The 21,756-nt window shown below is 35.1% G+C and overlaps 2 protein-coding genes across 2 annotated transcripts; one reads left to right on the top strand and one right to left on the bottom strand.

Annotated features, from left to right (window-relative positions):
* Window positions 1-998: 998 nt before the first annotated feature.
* LOC129303130 (O-fucosyltransferase 16) lies at window positions 999-9,583 on the bottom strand. Its single transcript, XM_054942209.1, has 10 exons — window positions 9,112-9,583; window positions 8,960-9,010; window positions 8,742-8,832; window positions 8,495-8,571; window positions 7,411-7,499; window positions 7,103-7,286; window positions 5,372-5,553; window positions 2,921-3,023; window positions 2,241-2,572; window positions 999-2,147 (listed from the first exon to the last, which is right to left on the bottom strand). Exons 1-10 carry the CDS (start codon window positions 9,277-9,279, stop codon window positions 1,721-1,723), a joined length of 1,704 nt encoding a protein of 567 aa, XP_054798184.1. The 5' UTR covers window positions 9,280-9,583; the 3' UTR covers window positions 999-1,720.
* Window positions 9,584-19,084: 9,501 nt separating this feature from the next.
* On the top strand, window positions 19,085-20,572 carry LOC129303915 (stemmadenine O-acetyltransferase-like). The gene has a single exon (XM_054943497.1). It carries the CDS (start codon window positions 19,115-19,117, stop codon window positions 20,444-20,446), a length of 1,332 nt encoding a protein of 443 aa, XP_054799472.1. The 5' UTR covers window positions 19,085-19,114; the 3' UTR covers window positions 20,447-20,572.
* The last annotated feature ends 1,184 nt before the right edge of the window (window positions 20,573-21,756 follow it).

Raw genomic sequence — 21,756 nt, 5'->3', positions numbered from 1 at the left:
TTTCTAATCATGGGATAGAATGGTTTAGATTGGTAATTTTTAAAAAATTTGTAATCCCAACAAAATTGAGAAAATAGACGTCTCATCTCTTGAAAGAAAAATGAAAATAACTCAAATTAATCCAATGAATATAAGATTATAATTAAAAGAAAGGAGAATTTCAAATTAATGATCGGTTTGAATGGAAAAAGAGTTGGAACAAAATTTAAAAAGAGAAGTATTATCTTCAGTGTTTGGACGAACAAGAACACAAAGAAAACAAGCAATATCACAATCACTATAATATCCTTATATTATAGTATATTATCTTATGTAATTATCTCTGAAAATAAATTGAAGGAAAAAATAACATTAAACTTGACATTATCAAAATATTTTGACATCAAAGTACTTCGTAAAAATGTACATTAGCTTCATAATTAAAAATCAAAATAGATAAATTTTTGAAGTTAAATATAATAACTTGAAAGAAAAATAAGAAGGGAATGCTTGTGGGGTCTGAGAGAAGGCAAGGCTTGCTGGTCTCAACTCACAAGTCAGCTCTCTACTATAAGTAGAGCAAAATAAACGCTATCAAATAATCAAACACCTATGTGAAAACAGTCCGCCATTGGGCTACCTCAGCTCCATTTATCCAATAATACAAGAGAAGACTTGAAGGAAGAGAACAAAAGTATGATCCTATGGGCGTCAATAAGGCGAGTTGCAGAAAGAGCAGAGAGGAATCAAGAGGGGCTGAGGGCAGTAGTTGGAATCCAATAATCGTCCCATCTCTCAATCCTTGAAGAGAGAATTTTAGGAGAAAATGTGACAGGTGTACTTCTCATTTCCCCCTACCTCTCCTCCCTTTCATTTTCTCACTGTTCATCCAAACATTACAAAAATTATCTTCCCTGGTATTTTCCGTCCCAACTTTCTTACCCTACCATCCAAACATGAGGTGAGAGTCCGCATGTCGGCGGCAAAGGGGCTTAATAAACGATTTTATGGAACTGGGGAAAACCAAAAATCCCATTCAGGAGACATTTTAAAACTATCAATTCAGTGAGTCTCAGCCGGTAAAGAGAATCCCACTAGTCTACAGTGCCAGATTAGATATTAAATATCAAGAAGTAAAAACCTTGGAAAAACGAATAGAAAAATCATCCACCGCTAATGACCGTAAGTATCACCCCCTTCCCCTCCCTCTTTCTTACGCAATCACACCATCACCCTCTTTTGGTGCAAAACTACAGATGTCTTCCTCTCATCACTGAAGGTGAGATCAGTTAACTACGTTAGCCCTGGGTGGCCAGAAGGAGGAATATATACAATACCAACAGAAATGAATTTTGTGGACGAAGATATATAGTCTATCAAACTTAATACAAGAAAACTCTGAATTTCGTACTTACGTTCATTCCCATTCCCAATGCTCACTTCTGATCCTGGTATATTTTAAATTGGAATATGCAGTCCTAAAGCGATCCATCTTCAAACTGAGGCCATCATGTCCTTTGGATGTACAACACGCTCCTGAAATCATAATTTCGAGAAAAATGCCATATCACAGCCACCAAATCTTCAGGCATTGTTAAGAAAGATGTGCACACATTCCCAATTTCCAGTATGCTTGGATATTATATGGCATTTTGGCTCAGGCGATAGCCATTCAAGGGAGTGCAAAGCGGGGGGGAAATCACAATAGTCAAGATCCAGCAATGTCGTCTGACCAGCTTCACTAATCAGAAAGAATTTCCTCGAGCTCATTATCATCAGAGTTCAGAGCTTCATAATCTGAATTGGTTTCATTGAACATACCCATCTCTTGGATATCATTCTGATCTTCATCATCGTCATTATCAGGCTCATTGTCAACTTTAGGGTCCCCATCTATTACATGTCTCTTTGTCACATCCTTCCCAAACTTTCTTGGTCCAGAAATTGTACTTTTATTGGCCACAGAATCTTCACATATACAGGTAAAGGGATTCTCGTGAAACCCACCCCTTCCTGGTCTAAGTTCCTTTGGGTCCCCCATAAAGCCTCTCTGGAAAGTACGAACTCCAGAAGCAAAAACTTCCCAAGTCATGTTAGTTCTGCTCAAGAACAACCGATAGAGTTTTTTAGCATTTGGACGAATAGTTGGTTTGTGCCCAAAATATCTCCTACAGGAAATATCTCAAAGTTAATCAGCATGTTTAGGTAACAGTGATGATGAGAAAAGACAATATATGAAAAGCAAATGAAATACCATATACCTTCGCCCAGCTAATATTTTAGCCATATTTCCATTGTTGTTGGTCACAAATACATCGCTTTCATCACAAACAATGAAGTCAAGTGCAGCCATGCGAGAAGAAAATGAGGAAAATGGTTCTAATTCCTCCTTGGTAGCAATGGTCTCTTTTGTATGGAAGTTAGGAAATAGCGCTTTGAGAGACGCCAGTGTTTCTTCCCCACCATAGACTTCCCCTGATGCTACATAGATGTGAACATCAGCACCATACCCCAGTGCTCTTAGCATGAGACCAACTTCTTCAGGGGTTAATGGGCATCTTCCCTGTCTCCTTGCCTTGTCAGGATTGTTCCTCTGAAATTCAATAAAACATGTTCCTTGTAACGTTCACCAGGTCAATACTCTTTTTTTTTTAAAAAAAAATCTGAATCAGTTTGCATCGAAGGCATTTTTCACAACTTCATGTCAATTTTACAACATTAAAACCTTCCAGTTAGTTTCCATGCACTAATACACCGTGTAATCATATCATGCATAATATATGTAAACCACGTGATCAGGTCCTTATGCACTCAGGCATACAAAAACAATTTCTGAAATTAAACAAGATACAATCATTTTTTGTATCCAATTGCTTTTATCACCAAGCTCAAATCATGGTTTAGAATAAGGGTAAAAGAAGTCAAAACATGTGAGCCTTACATGTAATGTCTTCCACCTCCTCCTTATTGCCCCCAGTTCCTTCTGTTCTTTCTCTCCTCCACCATAATTACATCCAGAAAATGCAAGCATATCAGGTTCAAATCTGCAACAGGAAACTATAATCAGATCTAGAAACAATCTCAATACGTACACAGAAGTAAAACAGCAAGGGAAGGGGAGAGGAGGGAGGAGGGAGGAGGGAGTATTTGAGAATAAAGTGGGAGAAAATAAAGAGAAATTCCAGGAGGGAGAGATACTGCAAATAATCTGACTATTATTCAATGGGCAAAAATCTATACAAATAAATGGTCCTAGGACTTATTTATAGAGCCATATTCCTAATTCTAGTTGAACTGCTATAATCCTAACGGTGAGATAAACTTCATTCAGATTATATCTAGATAAAAGATAAATACTACTTGGCAAATTTTAAATCACATAAATCTAAAAGAAAAATTTAGACATCCCAATAAAATGTGCCAATTTAAATACGACAAATAATCCTAATTATCTTCATTATGTTTCCCGTCATACTCCTCCTAAATGTGAAAGTCTTTTTTCAAAAACAAACCTCGCAAGTATGCCACGCTTCTACTTGCCTTATAATTTACTTCTTTCCTAGAGATGCCAAATATAATAAAGAACCCAAGGCAACTATATAAACAAATAGTTATCATCAGTCCCCTTGATTGAACCAAAAAGCTTTTCAAATGAATGAAGAAATTGCCCACTGGACAAAGCTAATCAGCCTTTTGTCCTTTAGCCAGATAGTTAAAACAACAAGAAACAGCAGCACCATCTTACCAAATGAGATCAACTACATGAATCACCCTATGCCATTATAATCTATCAACAACTAACTTTTTAGACATATTTTAGTTAGATACTCAAGCAATGTTCTGAAAACGGGACTGGACCATCCAGTTGAATTGGTTCAACCAGGAACTAGTGCCTAGTCTGGTCCGGAATTCACTAAGAACCAGGCTAAACTAAAAACAGTAGAAAACCACCCAGCTGATCAAGAAACGGTGAACCAGACTAGAGATGTACCAGTTCGGTCAACAGAATTAGAAAAGAAAAGAGCCTACCTAAAATAAAATAAAATAAAAAACCCAAACAAATAAAATATCTGACACTATTGGGCCCATGGTTTGCAGAAACCACCACCCACGAAATCCAAGTTGAAGCATTCTCATCCATTTCTTTCTTAAACTCCAGCGCCTCGTCTCCTCATGGTTTAAGCAATGTGGGGACAACTTCCAATGAAATATCTCCACATGCAAGCTTCCCCTTTTTTTCTTATTCTGTTTTTTGTTGATCTCTGTGCATTTTTTGTGTTGATTCCTTGATTTTATTTCTTAAGTATGAACATATCCTTGATCTATGTTCTTACAAGTGTTCATCTATATTTTTTTCAAATAATATATTTTAAATTCAGCTGTAATTTGCCTCTAAAAACTGCTTGATCACCAACCCCACCAACATGCTTCCTTCCTTTTTTTGGTTGATCATCATCCCTTTTTTGTTAATTCTTTAAACTTATTTCTTTATATATGGGAATATCTTTCATCTATACTCTTCCAACTATTTATCTATATCTTTTTTAGGAGGCGTTATCATATCATATCCCTGTGCCTGAAAGGCAGAGGCTACAGATCTGACCATCCCATTCCCTCCGCCCAGGCCTCATGGCAATGCCGGAGTCATTTCTTGGAGGCCATCATTATTCACGTCATGGCTACTGAATACTATCATGATTTTGTACAAATTAAAAAAAAAATCTATATATAATTTTTTTAAAAAATATCTTCTTAATTCAGTAGTAATTTGTCTCTCAAATATGCTTGACGATCAACCCCACCAACATACATCTTTTTCAAATATATTAATTTAATCACAACCAAGTCTGACCATTGAACCAGTGCCTCGATTGGTTCAATGGCCAGTCTCATAACGTTGCCTAGAAGACTAAAAAAAACTGCAACTACATCTGCCACCTGAAGCCACTGTTCCAACTTAAATTATATTCGATCTTGCATAACACCATCTTTCAGCTAAAACTGTCCTAGCCCATAAACTGATCATTCTTGAATTTCAAACTGGAAGAAAATATGCAAAAATTACATGATTATTCAGTTTCCAAGCACAAATATCAAGGAATTGGATATGAACATGGATGCGAAATTGCATGTATCACGGCAACTAAGAATTGACCAAGACCTTTTTTCTGAGCCAGAGAATTGATCCATACTTGACATGAATGTTTATATGCAATTATTGTTACACAAGGCATGTTACTGATAAACATGGACCTGCACACTTCTATGATGCTAACATACAGAATTTTGATGGTGATCTACTGATCACTCCATCTATTACCGGTGACTCGAACATGTGAACTGAAAATGAAGAATAACCAGATGATAAAAAATAAAAAATCAATCAGACTACCTCAGGTGCAGTGCAATATAATGCTTGCTTCTCCTCCTCATTCGATTGACCAACTTTTTACCCATTGCTGTTATCGGGTCAGTGAACCTTAAAGCATGGTAATTAACTCTACATCTCAACTTCTGATAATCTGTACTTAACCTGTTAGAAAGCCTATAGTCAAACTTGGTGAGCTGGACAGCCTGCCACAAAAAAAAAAAAAAGAAAAAAAAAGTAGTAACAATAATAATATATTTCCTAGATAATAAAATATTCAAGAATTAACCCTTATACAAAATCAATTAGAAAAATATGACCTGACAATAAAAAGCTTAAACTCAAAGTTTCAATCACTAATAAATTGTTTAGGAGCTACAAAGTGATAGAGATATATGATGCAATGATGAAATTTTAATAAATATAAGGTGCTCTATCTAAAGGGGATAGAGATTGCAACTACAAAGCAACAGTTGAAATTGACTAGTGCTTGCATTTGTTCTCAAGCATCTTCAACACCTTTCACAGTTTCTTGTGCATAACACATGCCACATTTGTTTTCCAGAAGTTACTCCTAAAACCAACAAACATTAAAAGGAATATGGCAGAATTCATCAACCATACGGAGAACCCTAAAGTTGAAAGCTGTTTGGTTGAACAAATTCAGAATAGAAGCAACGTAACTACAAATTTATGTAGGCTAAATTTGGGAACTCATGATTTGAAAGTTTAATTGATATGTAGAGTCTTGTTTGCTAAAAAATGACTAACAACAAAAAATCCGAAGCTATGGTGAACGGCATCTTTGAACAACATAGGATTTGAGGCAAATTCAAGAAAGATATGAATAGTGCAAGTAGCATTATGATAAGATGGCCTGGCCGATATTAAAGATCCAGGTCAGGACTAAAATTGAAGGAAAGGAAGAAGAGACAGTCTTTCTAGACAAATAGGGTAATTGATTATCAATGGTTATGGTTCAAATGCATCAGACAAACAAGAGACAGTAACCAGTTGATGAAAATTCAAATGCTGATTGCACTCAATTAAATAATACAATTTACGTTAATATAAGATCTGTCCAACTTGAACTTTAGTCCTTGACCTATAAGAATCATGCATAACAAGCTTAAATTTACAATTAAATTCATAAATAATACTAGACAACACTTACTATAACAGAAAGCTCAAATGGTTGAGTTCAATTGAGGTCTACGACAGTCTCAGACAGTACAAATGCGAGGTATGATGATTATATACAACAACAACTACCCTTATCCTACTAGGTGGGGTGTCAAAAGATATGAGGATCATATATTATCCTAAAAATGAAAATATGAGAAAAGCAAAGAGGGAAATTCGGAAACACTACTAATGACTTCAGACCTATTTTGTCCCCAACAAGTTACACTACACCAACGTTTGACCATACTGATCCTTGAGCCCTGGTTTTTCCTTCTTTAAGGAAAGGGCTTTAGAAATTCCATGTAAAGCGCTGAATAGCATATTTTGCACCGACAAATCACCTAGATTGATGAAATATATTTATGGAAATGCCAAGTCAAGTTTTGTTTAATTATATAATACACACACACACACCCCCCAAAGCATACGACTCGACTATTTGATGTCTTCCAAGCAACAAACAGCAATCAAAAAGACAGATGAAAAAAGTCATCTTCATAACATTAGAGCATCTAATAAGTTTTACAATAAATAGGCAACAGAAAATGCTTTTGGAAGTACAAAACTTACCCGCTTCTTCAGAAGTACAGGTACTATACGGTTTATATAGCATCTTTCATTGCACTTCCTTGGAACACGCATGGTGTACGGAGTTAACGTTTTCCCTCCCCTTCTAGGGAGTTGCTTGATAATTTTGACATCATTTTTCAGATAGGAGATAAACCAATTAACATCAAATATCTGTGAGAAGTTACTGCAAAAGGCAAAGTATCACAATATTTTAAATTAAAAATTTTCATTGCCAATGATGGCATGATAGCAAAGCAATGGCATAATTAAAAAGGGCGTAAGAAAATATATTTCCTTCCATAACTGACCTAGAATCTTTCCAATAAGATTTCTGGTCCAACTTTGGAACAACAAGAGTAGCATTCAAAATTCGTGCAGCAACAACAGCATCTGTAATCTGCCAGATGCAAAAAAGAAAAGGTTGATATGATAGAAGAGTATATGGAAACCCAACAACTCAAATATACTATTTAATGATAAAATCCAGCTAGAGTATAGGTCTAAGCTAGATTAGCTACAAGTTTCTGGAAAATAAGAACAAGGCATAAATACTAAAGCAAGGCCCCTATCCGCTCACAAACTCCTTAGCTGCCCTTCTGACCCCCTCACACACAATATATGCCCGACACCTAACTCCTCTCTCTCACAAAGCCCATAGTCACAAGATTGGCCCATTAATTGTGGGTCCAACAACACGCAAATATTTGTAATCAATGAACAAGGAAACCCAGTGATCAAGAAATACAATGAATTTTCCTTGTTCTCATCCAAAGAAATCACTAAACAGGAAGTTTGTACTGGTTCTCATTAATCAGATGTTGCTGCAAACAATAGAATCCATTAGATTTTCTATTACAAGAAGGAATGAAAGAAAAAACCAAGTATAGTTTTTCAACAACTGCTATCATCTTGAAGATGTTACGTTACAGTTTACAAGCTCCTCAGACGGTTCATCATCTCAATTGTTAGGAGTCTTGCATCCAAAACCAGGAATTTAACAAGGTTTCAAACAAGTGAAAAGGCATCCATGAACATTAAAATGGATAAAAATGTGCCACTCATTTTCACAACCTTGTTTGAATGCAGATGAAAATTTTTCATGTTAATTTTGTTAAATAAGCCCCAAGTTCGATAACTTATCTCCATGCAATGATAACATTCTAAACCACAAGAAAGATAATCAATTGGCTGATTCATTCCGCCACAAATCTGATTCATCACATTTATGTAGTGCTCCTGTTGATTCTTTCTCTTTCTCTTTTAACAGTTATGCTTTTGAATATCTGGATTATAAATTTTAGAACCATAGATGATAGATCATTCAGAGAAACAAGAGATAAATATGAAATACTTGCTTCATTAAACTAATAACACAGAGTTCAGATAAGTTACCCCTGTTCTTTGCTGATTCAACCCTCCACTTGTTGCAATCATCAAATATCGATTAGGTTGCGTAATCACTTCAGCTTCTGACAAATGAAAACCATAGTTTCATTCATATCTAAACATATGGAATAAAATAAAAGTAGCATTTAGGACTCGGAAGATAGAGGCACATCCTCCTAATTAGAAATGAGCAGTTTTACATTGCAAAACTTCAGTAGGGAACTGATCAGACATAGTGCAATGAGATACGCACTTGGAAACTTGGCGCTTGCATTGCTGCAGCCGGAAAAAAACTCGGAATTTCTAGTGCTCCAGACATCGCGATCTAACTTTCCTCCATCGGCCTGATTATCGGAAAATTAAAACAAAGCACAAATACCGAATTAAGATACAAGAAGAAAACCAGCATCAGGTGCCGGAGACAAAAACATGTATAAGCCAGCCAGCTAAACAGATCATATGAACCCTGACCGGAACACGAAACGAGGGTACTCCAATCGCATCGTCGGCTTCGGCTTCAAACTAGAAAAGAATTGGGGAAAAGCGTAAGGAATTCGCATATGATTAATAAAGAATTACGTTAGTGAGCTTGAGAGAAAGAGAGGAAGAGACGGGAAGAGTACCGAGTATTGGCGGCGGCTCCGGTGAAGATGAGCGGTATCAACAGGAGAAGGAGCTAAAAGGGAAAGGAGAGCGAAGAGAATGAGTAAAGCAGCGACGATGGCAGAAATGAACGGAATCAGAAAGCGGAAGCGCTGGTGATAGTGGAGACGCCGCCGGTGAAAAGCCATTGGTGCGCAGGGGCGGTGCAGGAGGAGGCGCGCTCCCCCCTCACACGAAGAGAGAATTGCAGAGGGAGAGAATGGAAGATGACAAGCGGATTTTATTCATTCATTTTCTTTTATTTGCACAAAATCATGATCGGTATTCAATAGCCATGACGTGAATAATGATGGCCTCCAAGGAATGACTCCGGCATTGCCTTGAGGCCTGGGCGGAGGGAAGGGGATGGTCAGATCTGTAGCCTCCGCCTTTCAGGCGCAGGCATATGATATGATAACGCCTCGTTCCGGTTTGTCCCCGACAATCAAATAAAATACAAAGGCAAAACCGCACCCTCGACACTTGGTCTGTCAAGCCCTTCAGATTGTTTTCTCGCTTTTGACTTTCGAGTCTGGGCACCTTTTTTTAGTGTATATTTAATTTTTTTAATTTTTAATAATTTTTTTAATTTTTTATTTTTGATATTATTAATTTTATTTTAATAAATTTTTACATTAAATTTTTAAATATTAATAAAATATTTTTAAATGTAGAGACATTAAGTTTAATTTTTTTAAAATAATAATAATTTATATAAAAAATAATTATTTAAAATTAATAATGTTAAAGTTAAAGGATTAAACATTTTATAAAATTAATGAATCAAATCAAAATCTTTTATAAAATTAGAGAATTAAAAAATATATATATATATATATATATATTCTTCCTCTCCCCCTTTAGCTATTTTATTTTTCATCAAATTTACTGTGTTTTTATTTTTTGTTTAATCGACCAAAGTTAATGCTAAGAGTTTAGAAAATGAGATACACGGAAATCGGCCTGTCTGTTTATGTTAATCGACCAACATTAATGCTAAATTGGCCTGTCTGTTTACGTTTCGGTGAGGCTTGATTTTGGATGTTTAGTTAACGATGGGAACTTGTTCCTTGAGAGCACCAGCAACTCTGATCCAGGTCCTCGCTGCAACAACTCATTTAATTAAATGTTTTCGCTGCCACCAACATGTGCTGTTGAGCTTCATTCTCAAATTTTATTCTTTCGTCACATTCCACTCCGTCACCCTGTTATATTTTCCCTTCGACACATTTTGAATATATGAGAATTCTCCAAATTTCGAATGAAATTTAAAAAGATTTTTAAGAGGAAATTGGCATCAACAACAGCATTCATCAACCCTGTCAATCAAATTTTCAACCCAAAAAAAATTAAAATTAATTTAAAATGCTTGCCATAACACACAGGAAAAAAGCTAAATTATTGAGAGATAAGTATAAAGATCATATTTACAAAAGGAATCATGCCAAACCTAGTCTTCGTAATTTTTTTTAAAGTGAAATTTATATATTTAATAATATATTTGAGACGTGTGGATTTTTTATATATTATTTATTTTATAACAAAATTTTTTACTAATATTATTAATATATTAAAATTCACTTGTCCTAATTTAAGTGAATAAAAGTATATTAAATATACAATGATAGTATTTTTCTAATCCAATATCCTCTGTTGTAAAGTCAAATTTAATATGGAATACAAATAAAAATAATTCTCTCAAATCTCTCGCTAGATTTCACATAATTTCAAGACCAAAAAAATGGGAGGTGTTTGGGCTACTTCAATATTATTTGTCTCTGAGTTCAACTCGTGTTTATAGAGGGGGGGTTTATTTTCAAAGAAGGGTTACCGAAGTACTTCTAACAATGGGAGAAAATGAAAAAATTTAAGAAAATTTTGCAACAAGTGGTAGTGGCCCTAAAAAATGAAAGTTGAAAGATTATGAAATCAATAGAAAAACTATCACTTTAGCCTACAGAAAGGGGAAGCAAGAGACCTATGGAAGTCCCCTTCACACTTTGCCTCTTCAACTCCTTTAACGCACCCAACAACATACAGATGCCTTCTTTGAAATATTTTGCCCAATTTCTCTGTCTCAGTGCAAATCAGCATGCATCTACCGGGCTCTCCAAATCTCTAGCAACCAGTAGAAATGCCACATCTAGTAGAATCACGCCATCATTACTCCTCTGCTTGTGTGTGCGTGTTTTTTTTTTCCATCTTAAAATTTTTGTAATTTTTTTTATAACAATAACGCTACCTTATCAACTCTCTACAATTCTCCCATTGTTCTTCATCCCAACTTTTTATCTTTCATATTTTAAATATTTCATATAAAATAATTGTCACAAAGAGTCATGCGATTCGCTGTTTGATTAAAAAGTAAGTTTATTACACCATTTAAGAATAGGCTCTTCTTACACACCCAAAAAAAAAAAAAACAAACAAACGAGAGGTAATCAAATCCTAATCCATTTGCCAATCCAAAAGGCATGTTTAAAGTACTCTTTGTATATTTGCTACGACAGCTATAAAATGAGGCTTCTCTATTGTGAAAGCTGTAAAAGTGAGCCATGTATAATATCCTGAATTTTAATTCCCTAATTAATTAAAGTTAATTAGGGTAATTAAGTGAGTTGAAGTAGTGTGTGGCTAGAGAGGTCTAATAATCATATTTAGTGGTATTTCAGCCCTAGTTGTGGGTCTTATATCAAGGTAGGCCACCCGAGCATCAAAAGGAGAAGAAAAGGGAGAGTTGAAATTGCTGTGCCATACGCCGCGGCGCATAGCCATTTTTGAGTGAGGGAGAACCTCTCTGTGCCATGTGCCACGACGCATTATGCGTTCGCTGTGGCGTATGGTGTTGTAGTGCATGACCATTTTTTATAGTTTATCAGACGCAAAATGAGACAGAAATAGAGAGAAGAGGAAAGAAAGAAAGAAGGGACATATCAATGCTCTGCTAGGGTTTACTTGAGGATGACTAGAGTATTTTAAAGGCTACAAACACCTAAGGTAAGTATCATACTCAATAATCCCTCCATTTCTTCCACATTTATGAGCTTATGGTTAGAGCTTGATAGTAGAAGTGGGATTTCGGTCTACATAGTTATGGGTTTGAGTTTGTTAACTCAAATGGAGTTAATGAGGGTAGATTAGAATATCTAAACCTAGGTATAATGAGTTTTGATGTCTTGGGTTGTTGGACACTATTAATACTCGAAAATCCTATTTATTATGGGTGGTTGAAAGTTTGTGATGCCATTAATGAGAATTTAATGGCTCATTAATGCTATTAGGGGTTAAAGGTAATTATTAAACTCAATGGTTAGGTTCCACCTCTTGTAAAGTGAAGGTTGGCCAATTTAGAAGTAGAGATTGAGAGTTCAAATATTTGAATTTGTCATGTTGATGGAATTCAACTTCATTGATTGTAGTTTTGGCTCTTGGTCACCTATTAGAGTGGAAATTCAAACTTGAAAGCTAGTTGATTGAGGGGTAAACCTTTGATCTCTCAAAGGTTGGAGGTAACTAAGGAAAAACTCTACTTTGGGTAGTTATTTGTTAATTGACGGTCAATTAGTTGATGAATGCTAATTGTAAATGTTACATACATGGAATGAATTGTTAAAGTAAACACTATGCGTATTAGTTTCATTGAGTGCATGAAAAAGCTATTTTGGCTTGAAAATGCAAAATGTAAAATCAAGAGGATTTTACTATGAAATTGCTTATACTTTTGAAAAAAAAATGAATGTGATGATGTGTAGAGATATTTGTGTGTTAGTAATGAAATGAATTTGAGAAAATGATGAGAATACACACTTAGCGCAAGGTCGTGAGCTTAACATGGTTGTTGTAATAGTGAGTAAATGAAAGTGAAAAATAAACACAAGTGAGTATTAATTATGACATGATTAGTGACTGAAGTTCGCCTACGGATTGGGAGTAGAGAAAAATTCATATGTTATTTAGGCTGCCCTCCAGTGCATGAGGGCTATAACCTTATCCCACTATTCGTTGAGGGACTATCTCATAGTTTGTCGAGGGACTAGAACCTAGCTATCTCTATCGATTTAATGAGGAGAATAGCTTAGGTATGAGACACCCCAGGGATTCGAGAATGGGGGAAGTCGTGGTACGAGAGTAAGTCCTGTGATCTTTGATCGGGTCACACCTCATGATTGGTGAGCTTAGGTAGTCCAATTACACGAACGGAGCCCTAATCAGTGTCACAACCCACAATTTTAGTCTGAGAAAATAAGGAGAATATAAGGTTAGTTGATCATTGCCTAAGTAAATATATGACGTATCACACGTGCTAAGTAGTGGCAGGTCACAAGAGTATAGGTCATGTCACATATCTGAGAATATGGTGATAATACACCTAGTTATGTGAGTAAAGAAGCTATAGAGTGATAAATGATAAATTGTGATATATGTGGACTTATTTTACATATTTAATCTCCTTGTACATGTATTTGTTTTATAATTGATATATAACTGCATATGGTAGGTTTAACCTTTGTTACTGAGTGGTTAGACTCACCCCTCTTATTTAATACTTTTCAGGCTCTAGCTCTAATATTGAGAGGGAGAGGACTAAAGAGCTAGGGAATTAGCATATTTTTGCTGTATGCCTCTATTTTAGCTTTAATTGTATAATGGTATATGAATTGCCAATTCTAAAATGCATATTACCACATTTGCACTATTCTAGTTATTGAAAATGTTAGAATTATATTTTGAGCTCTTAGCCTTCGTGTATGTTGATATATATATGTTTATAGGGCCAAAATACTAGTACAAGTGTAGAAATGAAGATTTTAGCATGTTTTGAATGATTTGAGTTAAATGCGATGGCAAATTACCTCCCCCTTTATTTTTAATAAATTAGGGCTGACGAGTGAATTTTAGTTATATCGATATTTTGATGCTTATGACGTGTTATACTGGTAGTCCTAGGTCCATTGGACATGGTCCAGGTGTTAAGAAAAGTTTTTAACACTTATTGAGGGTCTTGGACACCCATTTTTGTGTAAAAGTGTTTAAAAGTAGTTAAAATTTGTTTGGGTGTCCAACTTCCTAGTGTGACTTGTTTTGGAAGTGAAAGCCGTGCCATTATCTAGCTAATATAAAGAGCTTTTTATAGATACCTAGATCATATTATTTGGATGAAGAATTGGGGCGAGTCAAAAGTTTCCCTGATTTTGTTGTCAAATGAAAGTCAAACTAATGAAAATTTCATATAGCATGCTGCGACGCATGGCACCTGACCACGGTGCGTGGCACAAAGAGCAACATGTTACGGTGCAGCGTGCACGAGCCACGACACATGGCTCTAAATCATAGCACATGTTTTGTTTTTCAACTGTTTTCAACTTTTTTCACTCCTCTGAGGTATCTCATACTTTCAAAACTTATTTTTACTTTGATATAAAAGATTTTGATTGATTTTAACTTGTTTCTATTTAGAAAACTTAGGATCCCTTACTTTTGGATTAAATCTTGGCAATCACTTTTTGAGCTAATCCTTTGGTTACATGAATTTTATTTATTAATTATGTTTAGTGGAGTGAGAACGTTTCACCATGCAATCAATAGGAAGACATTTGACCTAAAAAAAAATCAATAGATATTTGAATGAGGCCAATAAATATGTTTTGGGAGAAGAGTGAATTTCTAGTTTGATAGGTGGGTGAATAATAGTAAACCTTTAGTTGAAAAATGCTTGGTGATACCTGCACCTAATGAATTATGGAAGTGTGGAGGAGAGGGGATTATATGGATGAGAGGGGTGGTTGGAGATTAGAGGAATTAAAGGGATGGTTACCTAAGGAAACAGCAGGAAGGATTCGAGCTTCGCTGCCTCTTTGTGAGTTTGCAAAGGAAGATAGAATTCGTTGGTTAGGTGGTGGATTTGATGATTTTAATGTTGCTACAATGTACAAGCAATTAAGTAGGTTTGATCAATAAGAGGGAAATAGTTCCTAGAAGAAAATTTTGTCTTGGAAAGGCCTGAGGCATATTCAAATGTTCATACAAATGGCTACTTTAGATAGATTGCTAACGTCTATTAAAATATTTAAAGATGTTGATGGGTTTATTGTTTGTTGCAGATGTAGATTGGAGGAGGAGTCTTGTTTACATATGTTGAGGGATTGTTCTTATGAGTGCTGATAAGAGGTATGCACTCTATTAATTTTTTTTTGTTTAGATTTGCATGAATGGTTTCAAAATAATTTAGGAGATAGTTCAAGGGGGGATGCAGGTAATTGGAATTTGATATTTAGGGTGGTTATATGGTTCATGTGTTCTTAGAGAAATAAAATGATATTTGATAATAACTTTGATTCCTCCAAGATTTTTGCTATGAGTATTTTGAAATATGTGGATAAAATTATGAAGGCTTATAATGTGGATGAAAATGCATGTCTAAAGAGATGGGAGGATATTAGGTGGTGGTGCTTGAATATGGATAGTTGAAGCTAAATATTGATGGTGCTACTAAGGGATGCCCTAATGACGCTGGTTATAAAGGAGTAATAAGGGACATCAATGTTGAATAGAGAGCGGGTTTCATTAATAGAGTGAGTATGTGCAATTTTGGAGATGGAGTTATAGGAAGTATGGTCTGGTTTCCTCACATTATAAAGATTGGGTGTGAGAAAAGTTATAATTGAATCGGACTCTATTGCAATTATAAATATGCTACAACAATTATTGTCATGTTCCTGTGTAAAGAATAGAATCCTTCATCAAATACAGAATAAGATTGATAATAGTTGGAATATATGAGTGGTACATACTTATAGAAAAGGAAATTTTAATGCTGACTGACTGACTAATTAGAGTTTATCAAAGGAATATGGATTACAAATTTTGAGTGAGCCTTTTGAAAGTTTACTTGATTTACTATATAGGGATAGAATGGGCTTAACTTGTTCACGGTTGACTTTGGTGTAATTTTGTTTGAGCTTTGCTCTACTATGTAAAAAAAAAGGGCAAATATAACTTTTAATCTTTATACTTACTCGTGTTTTGTTTTTGGTCTTTATAATTTTTTTCGATGTTTTAAATTCCTATATTTTTATCTTCATTGTTTTTGGTCCCTCCAAAAGAAAAAAAAGGGGATTAAAAATGTGAGTAAAGTATAAAGACTAAAAATTATATTTATAGCAAAAAATATTTTCAATCGCATTGTCAATGAGGCAATCATGAAGTGATTTCAAGTTTGAATTATAAAAGGTAATATTATCCATTTCTAGTGCTGGACCATTCAACCTAGTGAATACACCATTCTATTTACAGTGCAAGATATTGTCTACAAAACTATTATTAGTCTAAAATGTAAAGATTAACTTTCTAATTTTAAGAACTATTTTTCTATTCTTATATGTGTTAGTTAGTATTTGGAATAAATATGAAACATCGCTTGCCAAAGTATTGGGTAGGTCATAAAGTCATATGGGCTAAGTGATTGAAGAGTCAAGCCCAATCAACCATATAAATAAAGAGTCTAGCCCCAGGTTTAATGAAAAGCCACAGCCAAAAAAGTATGTCGAAATCTCACCAGTTGCAAACACACTCGGTAAACCGTTGGTACATGAAGACATTATCTCAAATGATCTTGGATCTCACAGGAACAATATCATTGTACTTAAGTATATCAGTGAGATGGGCTAGTTACTAAAAATGAAAGACAGTGAATAAAGACCATGTCATGAGTCTTGCGGAATTCTTGATTCTTCAGAAGAACATTTTAGATTCTAAGGGAGAGGCTACTATCACCCTGTTACTATAAATAGAGTACCAAAGTGCAGAAGAAGAAAAAGTCAACACTCAAAAGACTCGTATTCTGCACCCATGGTTCTTAGGCTTATCTATTAGCTTTATTTCTTCAGTTTAGATGTATAATCAGTTTACATTTTAATAATCAAAACATTTGTTCTGTCAAATTTTGTATATCTTTTACATCCGAGTAAACTGTGATAAGAGAACCCGAAAACTCTTTTGTTATCAATTGAAACTCAATATCTATGGCATACTTGGTAACTTATTGTTCCTTGACGAACAGTTAGTACAAAAGGAATAATTATACATGAGAAATCATGGAGGGGTTAGTGTGAATAAGAATAAATATAAAAAATAAGTTAATTTTTCATTAGATTTAAAAAAAAACATTATTACCTTGACATGTACTGCACTATAAATATTGAAAGTGACTTATCTTAACTTGAGAGAATAGAAGCCATTCTTCCCACGCACCCTTTAATATCAATTTATCAAGAGTAACAAGCTACATAAATTATAAATTATTTAAAATAAGTTTTTCAAAATATACTCTTTCTTATTTTACATACAACTCAATTTTAAAAATAATTTGGCATCGGTTATGGTCTAAAATAAAGCATCAAATCCAAAATAATAAAGAGAAGGGAAAATGAAATGATAGGCCTAATATCTAAATAAAAACAAGGCAAAATAATAAGGTTGCGTGCTAAGCATGTGCTTAGAGGCACAAACCTTAAAACTTAAAAAGAATAGATGTGGAAGGCTGTTAAGTAGACATGAGATTGTTATTTGACATGCCACAAATCTTGCAAGGCCATACTTAGTAATTGCAGATATTTCACATACAGTCTTCAAATTCTTCGAGCATAATAATCTCGAGCATACAATTACAAAAGGAGATCAATTGAGCAAGTCAAGACACATAGAATCTACATGAAACATACATATTATTTATTTTCAATTCTAATTTACTTTATATTCTGTAATTAGACTTGAATTTCTATTTTCACACTTCCTCCATTCCTATATATAGAATATTTTTTAGAACCTTTTTTTGTCCTTAAATATAAGAGACTGTTAACATATTTTTTTAATAAATAGACCATTATACCCTCATTATATTAGAAAGGGAAAAAGATAAGTGCTCATAAATTTAATCTGAAAAAAGAGATTTATTTTTTATTTACAATAATTAAGAGTAAAATTAAAATATTATTGTGCTTTTAAGTAGATAACTAACTTTTATTGGTTTGCGTCATTTAATTAAAAACATCCTATATATAAGGATGAAGGAAGGAAGTAAGTAGTAATTGTTGTAGCTTTTTACTATGTTTTCATTAATTAAAACACATTTACGTAATTAGTTTTGCATCTTTACATCTAGGTAAATTGAGATAAATGAACCCGAAAACTTGTTGTTCATTTTTCAGACACTATGTCTCTGATGCACTTGATAAATTATTGTTTAAACACACATGTGATGAATTGTACCTGATTATCAAATTTTTTTGGTCACTCTAATAATCAGTTTATATATATAAAAAAGACAAATGATAGTTAAAAAAGGAGCTTGTACAGATATATTTCATGTTATAATATCAAACCAAACAAACAGCTCAACATTTATCACATTTTGCATTATAATCAATTTATTATATTTGTCAATGATATGTTATTGTATATCAATGATAAACCCTTAATATATTAATATAAATTGACTATACTTTTAAATTTTTAAAAATTTAATTCATATTTTTTAAGTACATGATTTTTTTAGCTAGCTTATCCTGTTAAAGACAAATCATTCTTTTAATAAAAGTACTCATATTTACAACTATATAGACTTTTATTGCCATTTGTATAACAGGAGGAGAATCAGTGCCAATTAATGCATCCTCAGGATTTTGTTTCCATATATAGACACTTATAAGGATGAATATATCATTTTTTTAAAAAAATAATAAATTCAATGTATATATTTATCATATTCAATATTAAGAGTATTTTTAAATGGTTAATTAATGAATTGAATCTTTTGTTTAAAAAAAATGGTTAATTAATGAATTGGATCTTTTGTTAAAAAAAAAAAATTTGACGAATTGGATCTCCGAGTCACTGAATACTTACATACATAAGGGTAGCAACGTAAGAGGGCTTTCTCAAATCAAGGCGCTTTGTTTCTTGTGAGTGACAAATACCAGAGCGAAGATGGAAGTCCGAATAATCTCCACCCACTGCATCAAACCCTCCCACCTGACTCCACAAGACCTCAAATCCCACAACCTCTCTCTCTTGGATCACTTCGTGCCTCCCATCTACATACCCATGATTCTGTTCTACACCGATGCTACCCTTGATGGCCACCACAGATTACATCTGCTGTGCCAATCCTTATCAGAAACCTTGACTCTCTTCTACCCCTTCGCCGGCACCATCAATGACAAGCTTTTCGTTGATTGTGACGACCGAGGCATTCCCTTTTCCGAGGCAAAGGCAAACTCTACTCTTGCCCACTTCTTCAACCAGCCCAATCTGGCATCATCCCTGCATAAACTTCTCCCCGTGCAACCGACTTGGGACGAATCAAGCCAAGGAGTTCACGTGGCCGCGATACGAGTGACCGCCTTTGAATGCGGTGCCTTAACCGTCGGCGCCATCGTGTCCCACATGATAGCCGATGGGGCTGCAACAAGCTTCTTTCTCAAAAGCTGGGCTGCCACGGCTCGTAAGGCTAATGATCACCACCCATCTCCTAATTTTGAGGCTCCGCCAGTAATATTCCCCGACAAGGCGGATGTATTACCCAAGCACGCAGGCATTATGGCTCTGTGTGGGCGCTTCATTAAAAGGGGCAAGACCGTCACAAGGAGACTCAGGTTCGGGGCGTCGGCAATGGCGAAGCTGACGGCCGAGGGGTCCAGCTCCAGAGTGCCGAATCCTACTCGAGTGGAGGTTGTATCCGCCCTTATCTGGAAGTCTATGACGGCGGCCTTGAAGAGCGACTCTGTTTTAATATCGCACGCGGTGAACATGCGGAGGAGGGCAGTTCCGGCATTTTCGGAAGGGTATATGGGTAATTTCCTGTGGGCAGCGCCAGCCTTAAGCAGGGGAGTTGAGCTTCTGCCCGAGCTGGTCATCAAAATTAGGGAATCAATAACAAAAATTGATGCTGACTTGGTGAAGAGCTTGCAAGGTGAAGGAGGGAGCGTCAGATACTGCGAGGCGCTTGGAGAGATGGCGGGTGAAGCTGCTGGTGGCGAGGCTTACGTGGGATATTCGAGTTGGTGCGGGTTTGGGCTCTATGACGTTGATTTTGGGTGGGGAAAACCAGCGTGGGTGGCTTGTACGGGGTCCACTGGCGACGAGGCCTTGTCCTTTAACGCCGTCGTTCTCGTGGACACACCTTCTGGCCACGGAATAGAAGCTTGGCTTTATTTGCCGCCCGATGACATGGCCATGTTAGAACAAGACAAGGACCTCCTTGCTTTCGCTACGTTAGATCCCCATCCTCTTGAAACCAACGCCCCTTCATTATACTAAGCTTTGCAGCCCCCCTTGATCCTTGTGTTTGCCTCAATTTTCTCTAAAATCACAATCATATCATAATCGAAATGTTTATATTTGAATCAAACTTAGCACTTGAGCGCCCTTTCATGACTATAATCATCAATTCGTAAAACCATTGTATTAACAATAGCCTTCACGTGTAAGAAGAGAAAGTAAAGATGACCAATTAATATTTTAAACGTCACCCCTTCAAATTAAAGATGAACCAGGATTCAACAGGAGAAATATTTGTATATAAATATATTTATCCTTAGCATGCTTGATAAGACCTTATTGTGGCCTTGAGAGTATCATCAAGTTCTTTTTGAGACTCCTATCCCCAGTACTTTTTTGCACCAGCAGCTGTTTTCCTTTGTGATATACAAACCAACGAAAGTTTAGCTTGTTTCTTTTCATCGTGAAAAGAAAACTTACCACTAAGGTCCTTAGCAGACATGTCAATAAGAGTAGGGAATATCTCACTCAAGGACCCTTGTAACCTATTATTAGTAAAAAAAAACCTAAGATTCTGAATTCTCTCTACACACTCAAAAAACTTAAATGAAAATGAGATTCAAGAAAAAAAAAAAGATAAAAATAACCCTACTATCTATTGAGAGGATTATCACAACTTGACTGTGTGGATAAATTTCTATCCAAAACTCAAATTGCGGCTTGTGAATTACTTGTGATTATTTGTCAATATGCAAATGCATACTTGTTTCAACAAGACCAATGCATGTGAAAAATTAAAGTAGGCCTATTAGATTTTTTTTAATTTGTTCATTATAAAATTGTCATTTGTAAATTACTTATAGTTCCTTGTTAATATGTAAATAGATGCTTGTTATAATAGGACTAACACTTATTAAGTGAAGCTTATAAGATTTTTTTTTTTTAGCTTTTTCATTATCAAATTGTTGCTTACATATTACTTTTGATTACTTGTCAACGTGCAAATGCGTGCTTGTTGCAACAAGATTCAAAATGAAAAGGAGAACAAAAAAGAGAAAGAATATACAGGCCCAATGACATCACATACGCCCTGATATGTAATATCGGTCTTGCCCTCCTTAAGATATTACGTGATCAAGGTTATAGGCTTTCCATGATGCCTTCCCAATCTTCTTATACAATACGTCAATACCAAAAAAAAAAAAAATCATCTTTAATATAGGTTAACATAAACCTTCACTTTAATTGATAACCAGCTTATTTAACTACTTTGTATTGTGCTCAAAATCTAATATCTTTTGCGATTTGAGTTGAGATTCATTTTGTTTAGGTAGGGGGCAATAATGCAA

The sequence above is a fragment of the Prosopis cineraria genome, unplaced genomic scaffold (assembly GCF_029017545.1).
Source record: "Prosopis cineraria cultivar Desert tree isolate PC_DT_omini unplaced genomic scaffold, ASM2901754v1 PC2, whole genome shotgun sequence".
In the NCBI taxonomy this organism is placed as follows: domain Eukaryota; kingdom Viridiplantae; phylum Streptophyta; class Magnoliopsida; order Fabales; family Fabaceae; genus Prosopis; species Prosopis cineraria.
This window is presented reverse-complemented; position numbering and strand designations above follow the sequence as displayed.